The 14796-nt window shown below is 44.2% G+C and overlaps 1 protein-coding gene and 1 pseudogene across 2 annotated transcripts in view; both read right to left on the bottom strand.

Moving 5' to 3' along the window:
* Nucleotides 1-7504: 7504 nt before the first annotated feature.
* LOC146551428 (oxygen-dependent coproporphyrinogen-III oxidase, mitochondrial pseudogene) lies at nt 7505-8198 on the bottom strand (annotated as a pseudogene).
* Nucleotides 8088-14796, bottom strand: part of enpep (glutamyl aminopeptidase) — a 31384-nt gene continuing 24675 nt past the window's right edge. Inside the window, exons 16-20 of one of the 2 annotated variants that reach the window (XM_085256178.1) lie at nt 11576-11680; nt 10825-10995; nt 10398-10538; nt 9740-9821; nt 8088-9581 (exon numbers count right to left, since the gene is read on the bottom strand). In XM_085256178.1, the coding sequence (XP_085112304.1) occupies nt 9435-9581; nt 9740-9821; nt 10398-10538; nt 10825-10995; nt 11576-11680 (646 nt within the window). In that variant the 3' untranslated portion in view covers nt 8088-9434. Of the gene's footprint in view, nt 9582-9739; nt 9822-10397; nt 10539-10824; nt 10999-11575; nt 11681-14796 lie in introns of both variants that reach the window. The other variant, XM_085256177.1, reaches the window with a different exon arrangement.

The raw sequence follows: 14796 nt of genomic DNA, 5'->3' as shown, positions 1-14796 counted from the left end.
AATCACAGGAAGAACACAGGTTAACCTCAAACTTAAACCTCCTCTTTAGAAATTCAGACACAGGGTATATATTATTAATTAAATTAAATAAGTTTCTTTAACTTTAGGGAAAACAGGCCACTTAATAAATTCAGAAAACACTTTTTCCATGAGTGACTGATCCCTGTGAAAAGCTTGCAGATGTCTACCCGAGTCAAACCCATGGAAAATAATTGATTTGAAGTTCATACTGATAAATGTGTTATTACATTTACTATCATTTAGATGGCAGTTTCCAATTTTTAAGCTTGGCAGCGTTGGATTGACGTCAGAATATAACATTGTGTTGCGTATTAGTTGCCTTAGAGCCAATGGGATAACACGACAAACCTTTCTGTATTCTTTTATTGGACGATCTGGGTTGTGTATCTTGGAGAAAGATACATAATCCAATAAAGCACCACTCGAATCAGCAGGTCAGTTACAAACAAGATACCACTCTCAAACCAGTTCCTGATAAACAATGACTTTTTGTTTGGTCCATAGGGTCGACATATGTAGGAGCCATAATTGAATGTATTGAATTCTGATGATCACTGGGTTTTTATTTGTTTGGTTGTTATGGGAGTCACGTGGGTGCTAGCGGTGACATAAATGGGCGTTGTCAGTCTGTCATTTACTGGTTTTGATTTTGACAGAGAGGAGGGCTGGGTAGCCGTAGTTTTTGTTGACCGCTGCACTACATGTTTGCTTCGTTATATTAGAGCCTGTGATGTTGTAAGAGTTTGAATCAGGAGCCGATGATACTACTCTGTAAAAATCGCAAAGCACTTTAATAAACAAGCAAACAATTCCACCTCTCGCATTATTGCGTAAAGTTGACAGCGCGTCAGGCAAATAGGCAGGCTTCATCCCCGGCCTCTAGCGACTGTGGAAGTCGCTACAACATAGGTTCCATAGGTGTGAGGAGAGAAGTTGTGTGTAAACATCATTTTCCAAAAAGAAAGTATCTGTTTGTGAAAACTAGATATTTTACTAATCTCAAAGTCACATCTTAATAAAAAAATAAATTCCTTCTAATTCCTTAAATAAGGATCTGGGTATATGAAACCACATGGAATCAGACTGAGATAGACAAGCTCTGAGCCAGTTAATCTTAAAAGTTCCCACCATTGACTCAAAGTCTAAGGCTCTAACACCACCCTTCTCATAATCTTTAACCAGAAATATGACAGAGAATGACATGGGTAAATTAATTTAGAAAGACCTTCAGCCAAATATAGTGATATCCCTGGTCAACCAACGACTAACGGATTTCTTCATGTCGACGATACGACTGCAGATGTTGGTGTCTTCTCTTCTGGTCATATTTTTAAAAATCACTATACCTAAATATTTAATTTCTGATTCTGCCCTTATAGAAGCTATATTAGAATCAGAACACGTGTGACTAGGTAATAATTCAAATTTTTTAATATTCAGACAGTCCTGAAGCCTGAGAGAGTAATGAGATAGTGTTGTGAGCTTTAGCTATCATGGACTTATCTCTTAAAAACATCTGCAAACTGGCTTATTTTGAATCCTTTGTCAAAAATGTTTACACCATGTAAATCGGGGTTCTTTTGGATGATGAATGCCAGCAACTGAGTGGTTAGTATGAACAATTTGGGGGAAATAGAGGATCCCTGATGGATACCTCGTTGCATTTCAAACCTAGGTGTCATTCCAGGGTTTAGTGAAACAGAGCTACAGATGTTACTGTAAAACATTTTGATTACTGTTATAGCAGACGCCCTGGACCACTATCTCTGAAACATGATTTGGTACTGTTCCCTGGTAATAACGTCCGGTCAGAGACGGGGAATGATGTCAGAGTGGAAGAACTTTATTTACCACGAGCCCACATCTAACACACGCTCTCGTAAGGATGTGGTTCTGTAATTAATACAAATAAGAAATAACATAATACTTCATTATTACAGAGAACACCATACCAGATTATAAATGGACAGATCCAGATACCAGAAAAAGAGCTTAGAGTAATAACAAACACAGAATCATAATGAATTTAGGCCAATTCCCTCATTTGTGAGTCAACACCACCCTCTAGTGGACACAATTGCTCACTCAAAAGCCGCAATGCAGGCTTTATAGACAAGAACAGATTTGTATGCTAGCTTAGTAACTCCATCAGGTAAAATCTTTGTGAACATTAACTCTCCACAATAACTGAAACAACTTAGAAATGAGGAATATCCTGTGGAGCCAGGCTACTACTTACTTTATTCCTACAGCATAGCTGCTAACACACAAGGCAATAGCAACAGATGTCTACATTGGTACATTAACAGCAACAGAAATAAAATACGTTCCCAATGTGACTTACTGGGTCTACGAACGCACACTTGCCCGCCTTAGTCCGATTCAATCCAAGTCTATAACTTGCCTGCAGCAGCGTTACTCTCCACCTTCACTGTTAATTGCCACAGCAATGAGAGGACGGCACTCTGAGTGGCTATTGGCCCCTGGGGGAATCATGCTCTGCCCTGGCAGGAGGACTTTTTAACAGCTGCCCCCAGATTTCCTGTGGAAATCTGTTGAGCTCCGGTGGCCATCAGGCAGTAATCATCCATTAGTCTGGTAACGCTCTCGAATTGCCACTTCTGTCTGGTCTGCAGGCTTGGAAGATAATATTTAATGAAATGCTTCCAGAAGTGATTGGCTAAGACCTGGCTGTGGCACCATCTCCATTTATTCAATATCTACGATTCAGGGTAGACAACCTGGTGGAGAGATGCAACTGGCCGCCCCATCAACAGGGTATTTGGAGTAACAGGATCTACATCAGCCACATCTGAGGAAACATAGCCCAGGGGCTTTGAATTCAGAATACCCTCAACTTCTGCAGGGAGGGTCTGCAGAACCTCCTCAGTTACAGTCTGTGCCCCTGAAGTTGTCTGTAGAGCCTGCTTCAAGGAGCGAATCTCTCTCTCCCAGCAACCACCAAAGTGGGGGGAATTTGGTGGGTTGAAGTAGAATCTCACCTGCTGAGCAGCTAGGTTTGTCTGCAGTTCAGGCTGTAGAGCATCAAAACCCTGCTTCAGCTCTCTCTCCCCACCTCTAAAGTTCGTTCCTTGGTCAGAAAGCAGTTCAAACGGCTTCCCCTTGCGTGCTACGAATCGCCGGAATGCCATTAGGAATGAATCTGTGCCAGTGGTGGGCAGGAGGTCAAGGTGGACAGCTCTAGTGGTGAAGCATTTAAAGGTGGTGCCCCATTGTTTCTCATGTCTTCAGCCCACTTGAATAGAATATGGGCCAAAACAGTCCACACCTGTTGAATAGAAGGGGGGCTGATGACGCTAAAGCCTTGAAGGGGGCAAGTCCGCCATCTTAGGTGCCTCTGGCTTGCCTCTCCATTTCCTGCAATCAAGACAGCCTTGCTGGTGCCGCTTTACTGCTTCTGTCCCTCGTAGTGTCCAGTAGCGCCTCCTAGTTTCCGCAAAAACTCTCTCTGCTCCAGGATGGCATAAGGCTTCATCCGTATCTTCGATAATTAACTGGGTGATCCTATGTTTAGGATCAAGCACGATAGGGTGGGTGATGAATTGGTCCTGGTAGGGACTGTGGCGAAGACGTCCCCCTATGCAAATGAGTCCTTTATTTGTATCCAACTCGGGAGCCAGAGCGACGGCTGGATCTTGGGAGTTGCTTGCCCTCTTGTAAGTGGACCGACTCAGAGAGGAAACACTCTTGCTGCACTTGTTGCAGCAGCTTGGTTTCTGCTCTTTGGTAGTCCTACGCTGTCAGAGGGGCATCTGCTGGCTCACGCAAAACTTGTGCTGTAGCCTTAAGGAGGTCCTTGAATGTCTGAAATTGATCGGCTTCGGGTAAAGGTGGGCTGCATGGCGTGATGACGTGTAGACAGGTGAATGGCTTCCGTAGTTCCTCATCATTCAGGGGTAGGAGGTGTGGTGTCTCGGTCCACTGATCTGGAGGCTCATGGGGGAATGGAGGACCTCGGCACCAGTGGCTCCACTCGCCTAAGTGAGAAAGATGCCTTCCCCGTGTAATGTCATCTGCCAGGTTGTTGGCTGAGTCAACATATCTCCAGGCTGCCCAGTCTGTCAGCTCCTGTATCTCCGCCACCCGAGTCCCGATGAAGACTTTAAATCGACGGGTGTCTGACTGTAGCCAGGTTAGTACCGTGGTAGAGTCGGTCCATAAAGCGACATAGCGAAGCGAGGCTGTTAGTTCAGTAGTAAGCACTTGTGCCATCTGTTAATGCTGCACTTAATTCCAAGCGGGGTATGGTCTGTTGCTTCCGGGGTGCTACTCTGGAACGTGCTGTCCGGAAGGCAACTTCCACGGTGCCACTTGCATCCTCACTCCTCAGGTAAGCCACTGATCCATAGGCCCGTTCAGAGGCATCGCAGAATATGTGGATGTCACATTGGCAGGTGCTTGAATCAATGCTGGAGCTGGTGTAGCAATGAGCTAATGAAATGGTTTGCAGCTGGGACAGTTCCTGCTCCCATTCATTCCAGGCCTGGAGAAGGTCATGAGGAAGGTTGGTATCATCTCAGTCAGTCCGTGAAGCCCACATCTGCTGAACAATGATCTTAGCTCTTGTGGTGTATGGCACAATGTAGCCAAGTGGGTCGTACTGACTCGCTAAAACCTTGTAGACTGTGCGCAGGGTCACTTGAGTATGATCAACAGGGCGGAGCTAGTAGTACAGCCTGTCTAAAGAGCAGTGCCAATGGAGTCCCAGTACAGCTTCTTTCTGATCAGGTTTGCCATGTGTGATCCAGAGCTCAGCGCTGTCTGATTGAAGCTCTGGGGGGAGCTGGCTGATGATTGAGGGCTGGTTACTGGCCCATTGTCTTAACTCAAAACCTCCCTCATCCAGAAGCTTCTGCAGTTTGTCCACAAGTACTTTAGCTTCGACCACTGTCGCCGAGGTCCGGAGGCAGTTGTCGACATAGAATGACTGCATCACAGTCTCACAGACGTCCTCCCCTGGGTTGCTGTGATCTAGCACATGTTTTTGTAGGGCAAAGATAGCACAGCATGGGCTACATGTGGTGCCGAAAGGGAGTACTCTCCACTCGTAGACAGAAGGGGGGTTGTCACGTTTACAGTCTCGCCAGAGGAATCGGAGGAGTGGCTGGTCTTCTTTTAGTAGTCTGACCTGATGGAACATGGAACTGGAACGAGCAATTGAACACAACTCGATTCTTGCCGTTATGCTGCACCATGTGGTGTGGGATATACAAGCTAGCAGGAGTGTTGTCAGCTCCAGGCTCAAGCTTGACAACAAAACCTTCCTGTTGTAGTCTCTGAATCTCAGTTGTGTAGGAAAGGACCTTCTCTGGTGACTTCAACAACCTCCGCTCTGTACTGTAGAGCAGAGGGAGCACCTCCTCTTTAGGCGCAGACAGGGTAGGCATGTTAGGAACTCATAGGAGTGGTGTTGCATGCCGTTGAACTCCCCTGATCTCTACTCTCTCCGTTTTAGTCTCAAGAAGCTTAATAGCTTCTTGGTCTTTTCGTGACCTGGTGCCGACTTTGGTACTGCGCCAGGGTAGCACATCCATTTGCCAAAGTCTTACAACATCTCGCAGCAGGTCTACACCTGGGGACTGACAGGTGGTGAAGTAGCACTGTTGCTCTCTCAACTGCTGCATTACATCTTGAGTCGGCCCTTGTAGGGTCCAGCCAAGGCGTGTCTTGACAGCTGCAGTCCCACCTGGGTGGGAGGCCGAGTCGGATTGGCTCCACTGGGGTGACCAAATGCGGGTGGTCTGATCCTATTAGCAACACTGGTTTAGCGTTGTCAATTTCTTGAAGCACCAGACCCCTGAGATGATGATATTTCTACTTAACGGCATTCACTGGGTGAGTGTGCTCTGCTAGCCCAAGCGTCTCGGCTGTGAAAACTTGGTTGATTTTGAAAATCTGTCTCGGCTGGGAAGTAGGAGAAATGCTGAAGGAGACAGCCTCCCCTTGGAGAACATGGAGGTCTTGTCTCACGGTTCTCAGTGGTAATTCTTTGGGTTGCCCCTTTAACCCTAACTGCTGCGCAGCGGTGCTAAGAAGGATGGTCTGCTCAGACCCATCATCCAAGACAGCGTAAGACTCTAGGACTAGATCGCCATTCCTCAGTAAAACTTTGCTGATTTTCAATAGGACTTTACATCCTCCTAGTGGTGTGTCAATGTACAACACTTTCTCGCCCACTCGCGCAGTACCTGAGTCTGTTGTTGCAGAAGAGGCCTCGGAGGCTTGCACATTTTTAGCGGACCTGTCAGTGAGTTTGTGGAGAACAAGGAGATGTCGTTGGTTGCATGTCTTACAGCGCATCTTTAGACCGCATTCTGCAGCCTGGTGGGGCCTCCCACAGCACCAGCACCGGTTGTTACTCTTGATCCAGTGCTGTCTTTGTGCTTTGTGTAGCTGTCTGAAATTTGAGCAGCTGTTTAAAGAGTGGTCAACGCTGTTGCAATTAGGACAATACTTCTTCCCATTGTGTTTGGCTGCTGCCACTGTTGGAGGGGCACCAGATTCTTGGGACTCAGTGTTCAACAGTATTGTGGTTGTCTTACCAGTGAACTTCCTCTTCTCCTCTCAGAAATACTGCTTTCTTTGAGCTGGACCGTGCCGTGTCGACTTGCACCTGCAGCTTATTATATATAAGCCGGTGTGAGAAGTCAGTCAGTGTAGGAATGGGAATGGTTTGAGGATGAATATATCGACGGAAGCTGGACCTCAAATCATCATCATAGCGCAAACATTCTGAAGGTCTTGGTATCTCCTGACATAACAGGTAGCGCTTGAGTGCCAGTTGATGCGGCTGTCCATACTGGTGGTTGAGGGCATGCCAGCGTATTGCTGTATGTTCTAAAGGGTGCACCTTAGTCCGATTCAATCCAAGTCCATAACTTGCCTGCAGCAGCGTTACTCTCCGACTACACTGTTAATTGCCACAGCAATGAGAGGACGGGTGCGCACTCTGAGTGGCTATTGATTCCCCCAGGGAACCTGCATCGCCCCGTGCGCAGGGAACCTGCATCCTCCCATGCAGGTAGCGCATGGGAGGACTTTTTAACAATCACATTAAATGGCAATGGATTGGTTCTTATATAGCGCTTTTCTACTCTTCTGAGCGCTCAAAGCGCTTTACACAACTTGTGCATTCACCCATTCAGACCAACATTTTCTTAGTACACACACATTCATACTCCGATGGATGCATCGGAGAGCAATTTGGGGTTAGTATCTTGCCCAAGGATGTATGCAGACTAGGGGAAGCCAGGAATCGAACCACCAATGTTCCGATCATTAGATGACCTGCTCTACTGCCTGAGCTACAGCCTGCCCTAAAATAGAAAAAGGTCTTCAGACACTACAGTGCAGCTCCATGTTATAAAAGCAGTATTAAATGTTACCGAGCTGGTCGATCAGGCCAGCTTTATAAAATAGACTTTTTTGCCCATACTGACGTCCAAACCTGGGGGTGCTCTGGTCACACCCAGTCTTTGGGGTTTCATAATGCGTCCAGCATCTCAACCTTCCGGGTGCCTTTGGCAGGCTCGTGCATGTACTCCCACTTTGCAGGGAGTGGGAGGTACATGAGGATGCTCTCAATTCTTGAGCCGGACGTGGCCAGGCCAAACTTCACTCCCCTGTCTTACACCAGGTTAAACTCCACATACCGGCCTTGTCGAACCTGCTGCCAGTCCCTCTCCTCATCAGTAAAAGAGTCATTGAGATGTTTGTACACAAAGGGCAGATAGCAGGGCACCACAGTGAGGGTGCAGCGCTTGACGAAGCTGAACACCTCCTCCTGATTTGGGGAGTCCAGGTCGTCAGAGAAGATTCCTCCTATACCACGGCTCTCTCCTCTGTGGCGGATGTAGAAGTACCTATCAAACCATTTATTAAAGTCGGGCTAGTACTGTGGGTGGTGCTTGTCACAGGCCTTCAGGGTTTTGTGGAATTGAAAGACATTACAAAAGTTTACCCCCAAACCCAGGTGACATAAGGCTTTAAGCAAAAAAAGGATGTTTAACCATGTCAGACGCCTTTAAAAAGTCCAAAAACAACACTAAGCTTTCTGTCTTTATTAGTTGATGATAATCAAGCATATCAAGGTTGTGTACATTTCTTCCTTTTATAAAAGCCGACTGACAATCGTCCACTAAAAAGCATTTATTCATCTCATACGTTAATCAATGTGACAGTTTACACAGTTTTGCTTCCTCTATGATGCTAACTTGTTTACTCTTTCATAAAGAGTCAAAAGGGGAATGTCTTCAATTTAGACTTTTGAATGCAGGGCTTTTTTTTTTTTAGCAATTTTGCAAGGGTAAGGCAACGCTTTATCAAATGGTAATAATCAGTTATGAATTTCATCCTAATCTAACTAACCTATTCTAAACTAGAGCTGATTTCTGATACCAATCTTGAGCTGAATGAGAGAAAAGAGAACAGATACACCCAGGACACAGATGCACTGATTTCCATCCCATGCCTGATAAAGTCCAAAAGGGGAAGCACTGTCTCGGTACAAAGTCCTCCAACTTCTTTGATCCTATAATCTAACACAGCAAAAATGAGCAAAGAAATAGCCAAAAATTATCATTCCAATTTGTACGTCCACAAAAATTGGGCAGTGGTTAATCCTCTGGTGCTTTTCACTGAAATTTCTACCTGTGAACTCCAAAGTGATGATGCTGCTCTTTAGTCATTTGTGTGAAACTAGAGAAAGAACCCCAAATCTTCTTAACAGCTGCTGTTATACTCATTTATGTTCGATGAGAATTATACACGATTAACTATTTACAGATATACACATAAAGAAATACTCTGATATAGCACTCTGTATTACTTTCACCATATAAACTCTTTATGTTAAGTCCTTTATTCTCCTCTTGGATGGAGATAAGCCAGTGGATTTTAATCTTCTTGGCAATGGTAATACATGTGTGTGAAACATTGCATATGTTTATTAAAAGGCCACCATCAAAGTTAAAGGTGGTTCAACGAAATTTTAGAATGTGTGTGGGTTTATTAGGAAAGAATAATGCATATTCACAGTGATAGAAGCCAGTTTCATATGGGAGCATGTTCATTTACATATTGAAATATCATATTTGTCAATTGCTGAAAGCAAATTGATTCCAATTTCTTTTCCAAGTTAATTTAGTGTGTATACAATACGCTGGTATATCCTGGTAGCAAGTGCCAGAACCTCAGAATTTGGGTGTTTTTTTAGACCGTCATGTTGTTTTTACCGATGAAAATCAGAAGAACCCTCGGATTAGTAGGTCCCTGCTAAAAACAAAGACAAATCACCGAATTGTGTCATTACAAAGTGCCAGTTTCAACAAAGTGTTGTGGGTGCTCTAGTTCTTTACAGCAACAGTATGAATGTACGCCTGTGATGTTTTCCATCAGGCAATGTTACTGTCCAGCCACTCCTTGATCTCATTTTCATTCCTCCTAATCCATTCGATATTGTTCCTCACTGTCTCAAGTGCCTGCTTCCTGGGCATCTCACCAGCACCAGCATTTGGAGTTAGGTTGAAGAAATGCTCCATCTAAAAAACCATAAAAAGGCATAAAAATGTACAATAACTCTAAACACAAGGTGTCAACCTGAAATTGTCAGTAAATAAAATCTATTAGCTACAATTAAAAAATCACAGCCTTGTTTGTATAAGGGCAAAGAGAAAGTTACATAAAAGCTCAGGCTAACCTTCCATAACTGGAGCTCTGTGTTGAATCTGGTGGTAATTCTATTGAGTAGGCGACCAAGGTTCCTGTCATCGATGGTGTACCTGGTAAAACAGTGCAATATATAATTTCCAGGAGTGAGTTTAAAGAAATTCTCTTGTCTTTCCAGTTGTGCCTGTGTGACTGGTGCTTTCATTTTTGGGAAGTGGACAAGTCCTGATAAAATGAATTAAGTCTGCATTAGATGACCTGCTAGAACACAACAAAATTCAGATTATTTCTACCAAGCATTCTCCCTCAGATACCTTAGGACTTTACAGAGGAACTCTGCACTGACAGTTTAAACCTTTGGGATGAATCCCTGTGATTAAAAAGAAAGACATGCAGTTTCCCTCATCTGGTGGAACATATACTCAAAGTGGTGACATGGTGGTGTAGTGATTAACACTGTTGCTTCACAGCAAGAAGGTTCCTGTTTTAACCCCTACTAATTAGTATTTAATTCAAAACACACTTAACTCTCTTAATGTTATAACAGAACAATAGAACTAGACCAGTCTGACCATTTACCAGCCCTACTGTTTCAACGTGGTCAAACATAAATAAACAAATGAATCTACCATCCAAAGTTATGATCATGGTATGCGTGCCTACTTTGTGTGCTGGCTTATTGTACTGACCGGTTTACCAGATAGTCCCAGTTGAGTGTACTCCACTCCCAGGCCATGCTTTGGCCAAGTGGGTTATAGGATACGTATTGGACCAAAGTAAACAAATCCTGACTCCTCACTACGCTCTCATCTTTTGTAGCCTCCAGGAGCCTGTTAGACAAGAAAATGTATTCTTCCTCAAAAAGGGGAACGTTTATCTTAGTTGCTTAAGCCTAAGTTTAAAGGCAAAAAAGCCTGTGCCAAAACCAGAAAATTACTTGCACTGTTATTAATTCTTATAGTTCACTTAGGACAGCAGTCTACAGAAACATATTTTCAGTGAGTCTGAATTACAGGCACAGACCTAATGAAATATGGGTTAGCTAAATATCACGTAATGAAACTGTAGAAGACATGATAAGTGAACCGGTCAAAATAAATTAGACAGTGTTATTACCTATAAAGAAGCTCCACATTTTCCACAGATGCCAGTCCATACAGCAGCTTGTCCTTCTCTTGGGCCAAAGACGTCTCTTTATACCTCTGGAACATTATGTTCCACTTTTCTTCACTGCCTGAATTCTTCATACCGTATTGATATACCAGCAATCTCAGGTTGACTGCTACGCTGCTGTAGATCAAAAGATAATTACATGGTGCAGTGAAATAAGTTAAATTATTGTTGTTTGGGTTTCTTTTTCAATTTAACCTTTATTTATACAAGTAGTCGCATTGAGAGCCAAGAGAGACCTGTTCCAGACAAACATATTAAAATTACAACAATAAAAAAAAAAAATAGCTACAGTTGTCTTATGTACACAGTCATATTAAAAACAAGAACAAGTTCCCAGAGATGGTTTCACAAAAACATTTGTACGTCTTTTGAGGTCTGCAAGTGAAATCAAGTGAGAGAGCTTCAAATTTTTCTGCAATGTATTGCATGAAGACGGGGCAGAAAAGCAGAGTGCCTTCTTCCCACGCTCTCTACAAACTGATGGAACGGTGAATGTCCTGAGACTGCAGTCTGTAACTAAACTGTTTGCATAAACAGTAAACCAGAAATAGAATTGAAGTTAAATTGACACCAACCATCCTGTTCATTGGTGTCAACCAATAATTGCTGTGTTAAAATAATAATGAGAATAGAAAATATATAACTTTTGAATAATATATTTTCTGTCTGTTAGTTAGAACACTGGAGAACTTGCCTAAGACTTCCACTGATCCACTGGTCAAAAATCCGAGAAGCTTCGTTCAGAGCATCCTGATCTCCCATCTGACAAGCGATGCCAAGCACTGTCTCCCTTAGTAACCTGCAAAATATAACATCATTGAATAGCCTCAGAACCCTGACCCTGTTCCAACATGAGATAAGACTCATCTGTGCCTGAACACTTCTGTAAATGTCTGAACACAACTCGCCAAGGACTTAGTTACTTATTTGCACTGTCAAAACCAATACAGCACCACTTGTGCAATACCTCACTTTTCATTACTTTTATGGACAGCATTATGCATATGTTATTAGCATAGGTGGGAAGTAACAAAGTAACAATACTTTGTTACTGTACTTAAGTAGAATTTTCAGATATCTGTACTTGAGTATTTCTTTTTCTGACACGTTTTTACTTTTTACTCCTAATATTTTCAAAACAGACTCTTTAGGGTCAACCGTATCATTTATAGGGTTTATACTCAAGGCTTAAAGAGGGCGTGTCCGTAAGTTGTGTTCGCAGTACTTCAGAATCTATCTACCACTACAGAAGAGGAGTGAGCATGAAGGGAGTTATGTTTTTTAAGTGGCAGGTAATTTCAATATCGATGTCTTTTTGACTGTCAGAGAAGTGTTTATGTTGAGGTTTTTAAAGCAGTTATGACGCTAAACACTGGAGCTGATGAAGTCACATTAGAGATTTTTAATTTTCCACAAAATACATGTTCTAGGTCCAGCCAAGGCCCCTCTAATAAGCTTGGTTTAATTCATTCTGAAACATATAGCAACCTATTGGAGAAGAAGCAGTGATAGAAACCTGGCAGTTCTTAGACCACCATTGTGTTTTGATTTTTACAATGTCATGGTCCTGGGCCGGGTTGGCCCAGTATTCTTAGTTCTCTTGTATTTTTGTATTCAGTTCCCTGTTTAGGTTCTGTTTCCGGAGTTGCCCTGTTATGTTGTTCCCTGTGTGCTTTCCCTTTGTGACTCTCACCCCCTGTGTGCCCCTCTATATATTCATGAGCCCTTGTCCCCTTTCGTGTTTTATTCCATGTTTTCCCCAGCCTGTTATGTCTGTGTTCTCCCCGTGCTCTCTCCTCCTGTCTGAACCTCTGTACTTCCTGTTTGACTCTGCCCGTCTCCCGTCAGTGTTATGTTCACCCCGCCCTGTCTCGTTATGGTTATCTGTGTCAGCTGTGTTCCCCGTGTGTTCCCACTTTCCTCGTTAACCCTCTGTGTATTTCTGTCTGCGTCTCCCTCTGTTCGGCGTCGCGTTCTCCCTCATGTTGTGTGTTATTCTCCCCGTGGTTCCTGGTACATCTCATGTTTAGTTTTTCCAGTTTAGTTCAGTACTGTTTTGTGTTTCACCTTTAAGCCAGCATTAAAACTGTGATCTTTAAGTTTATCCCCGTGTCTGTGAGTCTGCATCTTGGGTCCCTCTCCTGCCTGCCACACAACGAATCATGACAGAAGAACGCGACCCCGAACTGGACCCAGCAGCTCACAACCCCTCCGCGGACCTCCAGGAAGACTTGGTCTACACGGTGGAATACCACTGTGAGGAATGGGCGACGCTGCCTAGAGGCGAATACCGGGAGACCGTAGCCGTCCGTCTTCAGCGGATGGTGTCCGGGCTCCCGTGGCTATTCGGCGCGCTGCGCCCCCACATCCGGGCCTTTCTTGTGTCTGCCGGGGGCATCCGCCCGGGGCAGCTGTCCCAGAAAGAACCGGAAACGGTCAGGATCGGGACCATGGGGCTCACAACCGCAGACCTCGTGTAACCACACCAGCCCAGGACCTCCACATCCAGCAGGTTCACCTCCAAGATCGTCTGAGACCAGCCACCCAGACAGCTGCTGGAACAATTGGTTTGCACAACCAAACAATTTCTGCACAAACTGTCAGAAACAGTCTCAGGGACGCTCAACTGCATGCCCGTCGTCCTCATCGGGGTCTTGACCTGACTCCAGCTCGTCGCCGTAACAGACTTGTGTGGGCAAATGCTCACATTCGATGGCGTCTGGCACGTTGGAGAGGTGTGCGCTTCACGGATGAATCATGGTTCACATTGTTCAGGGCAGATGGCAGCTGAGAACGTCCCAGTTCTTGCATGGCCAGCATACTCACCGGACATGTCACCCATTGAGCATGTTCGGGATGTGCTTGACCGGCGTATACGACAGCGTGTACCAGTTCCCACGAATATCCAACAACCTCGCACAGCCATTGAAGTGGAGTGGACCAACATTCCACAGGCCACAATTGACAATCTGATAGACTCCATGCGACGATGTGTTGCACTGCATGAGGCAAATGGTGGTCACACCAGATACTGACCGGTTCTGGGTCCCCAGACCCCCAATAGCGCAAAAAACTGTACATTCCAGGGTGGCCTTTTGTTGTGGGCAGTCTGAGGTACACCTGTGCACTACTCATGATGTCAGATCAGCATCCTGATGTGGCACACCTGTGAGGTGGGATGGATTATCTCAATATAGCAGATGTGCCCACTACCACACATTTGGACTGATTTGTGACCACTGTTTGGGAGGGATGGTTATATTGTGTATCTGGAATGAATTTTAGGTCTCTACGTCCATCCCATGGGGAATGGGAGCAGTAACAAAGGTGTTGCGTTTATATTTTTGTTCAGTGTAATTTGGTGATAGAGCAATAATCTGTTAGTTTACATTTATTATTTGCTGAGTGTCTACCCTTGATTAAACCTGTCTGGTCAGAATTAATTATGAATGAGTGATTTTTTTCTAATCTTCTGGCAAGGACATTGCAAAGTATTTTAAGGTCTACATTTATAGTAATAAATCACACAGCAATAGTTACGTTACAAAATACATTTTGGGGCATTTACTCTGTAATCTGTAGTGGAATACATTTTAAAAGTAACCTTCCCAAAACTGTGCAAGACACAGGTGACCTGCATTAGCTGACGATCCTCCCATGCCAGTCAAACAGCAGACCGTGAGTGTGGGAGGGTCGTAACACTGGTTATTAGGTTTTGGGGGCTTACTTTTTCACACAGGGCCTGGTGGGTTTGTATAGCCTTTTCACATTCATCATGTTGTATTTACCTGGTATTCAGTGCATATTTACCTACATTGTTAAACATTAAAGTTTAATTAACGATCTAAAATATTTAAGTGTAAGAAAAATGCAAAAAAAGAAAAAGATTGAGGAAGGGGCTAATACTGTTTGACA

This window comes from Mchenga conophoros, linkage group LG19 (genome assembly GCF_057382185.1).
Source record: "Mchenga conophoros isolate Kocher_MC1m ecotype Shallow Benthic linkage group LG19, M_conophoros_male_GT1.1, whole genome shotgun sequence".
Taxonomy (NCBI): Eukaryota; Metazoa; Chordata; class Actinopteri; order Cichliformes; family Cichlidae; genus Mchenga; species Mchenga conophoros.
The sequence above is the reverse complement of the archived record's forward strand: the minus strand, read 5'-3'. Positions and strand labels throughout refer to the sequence as shown.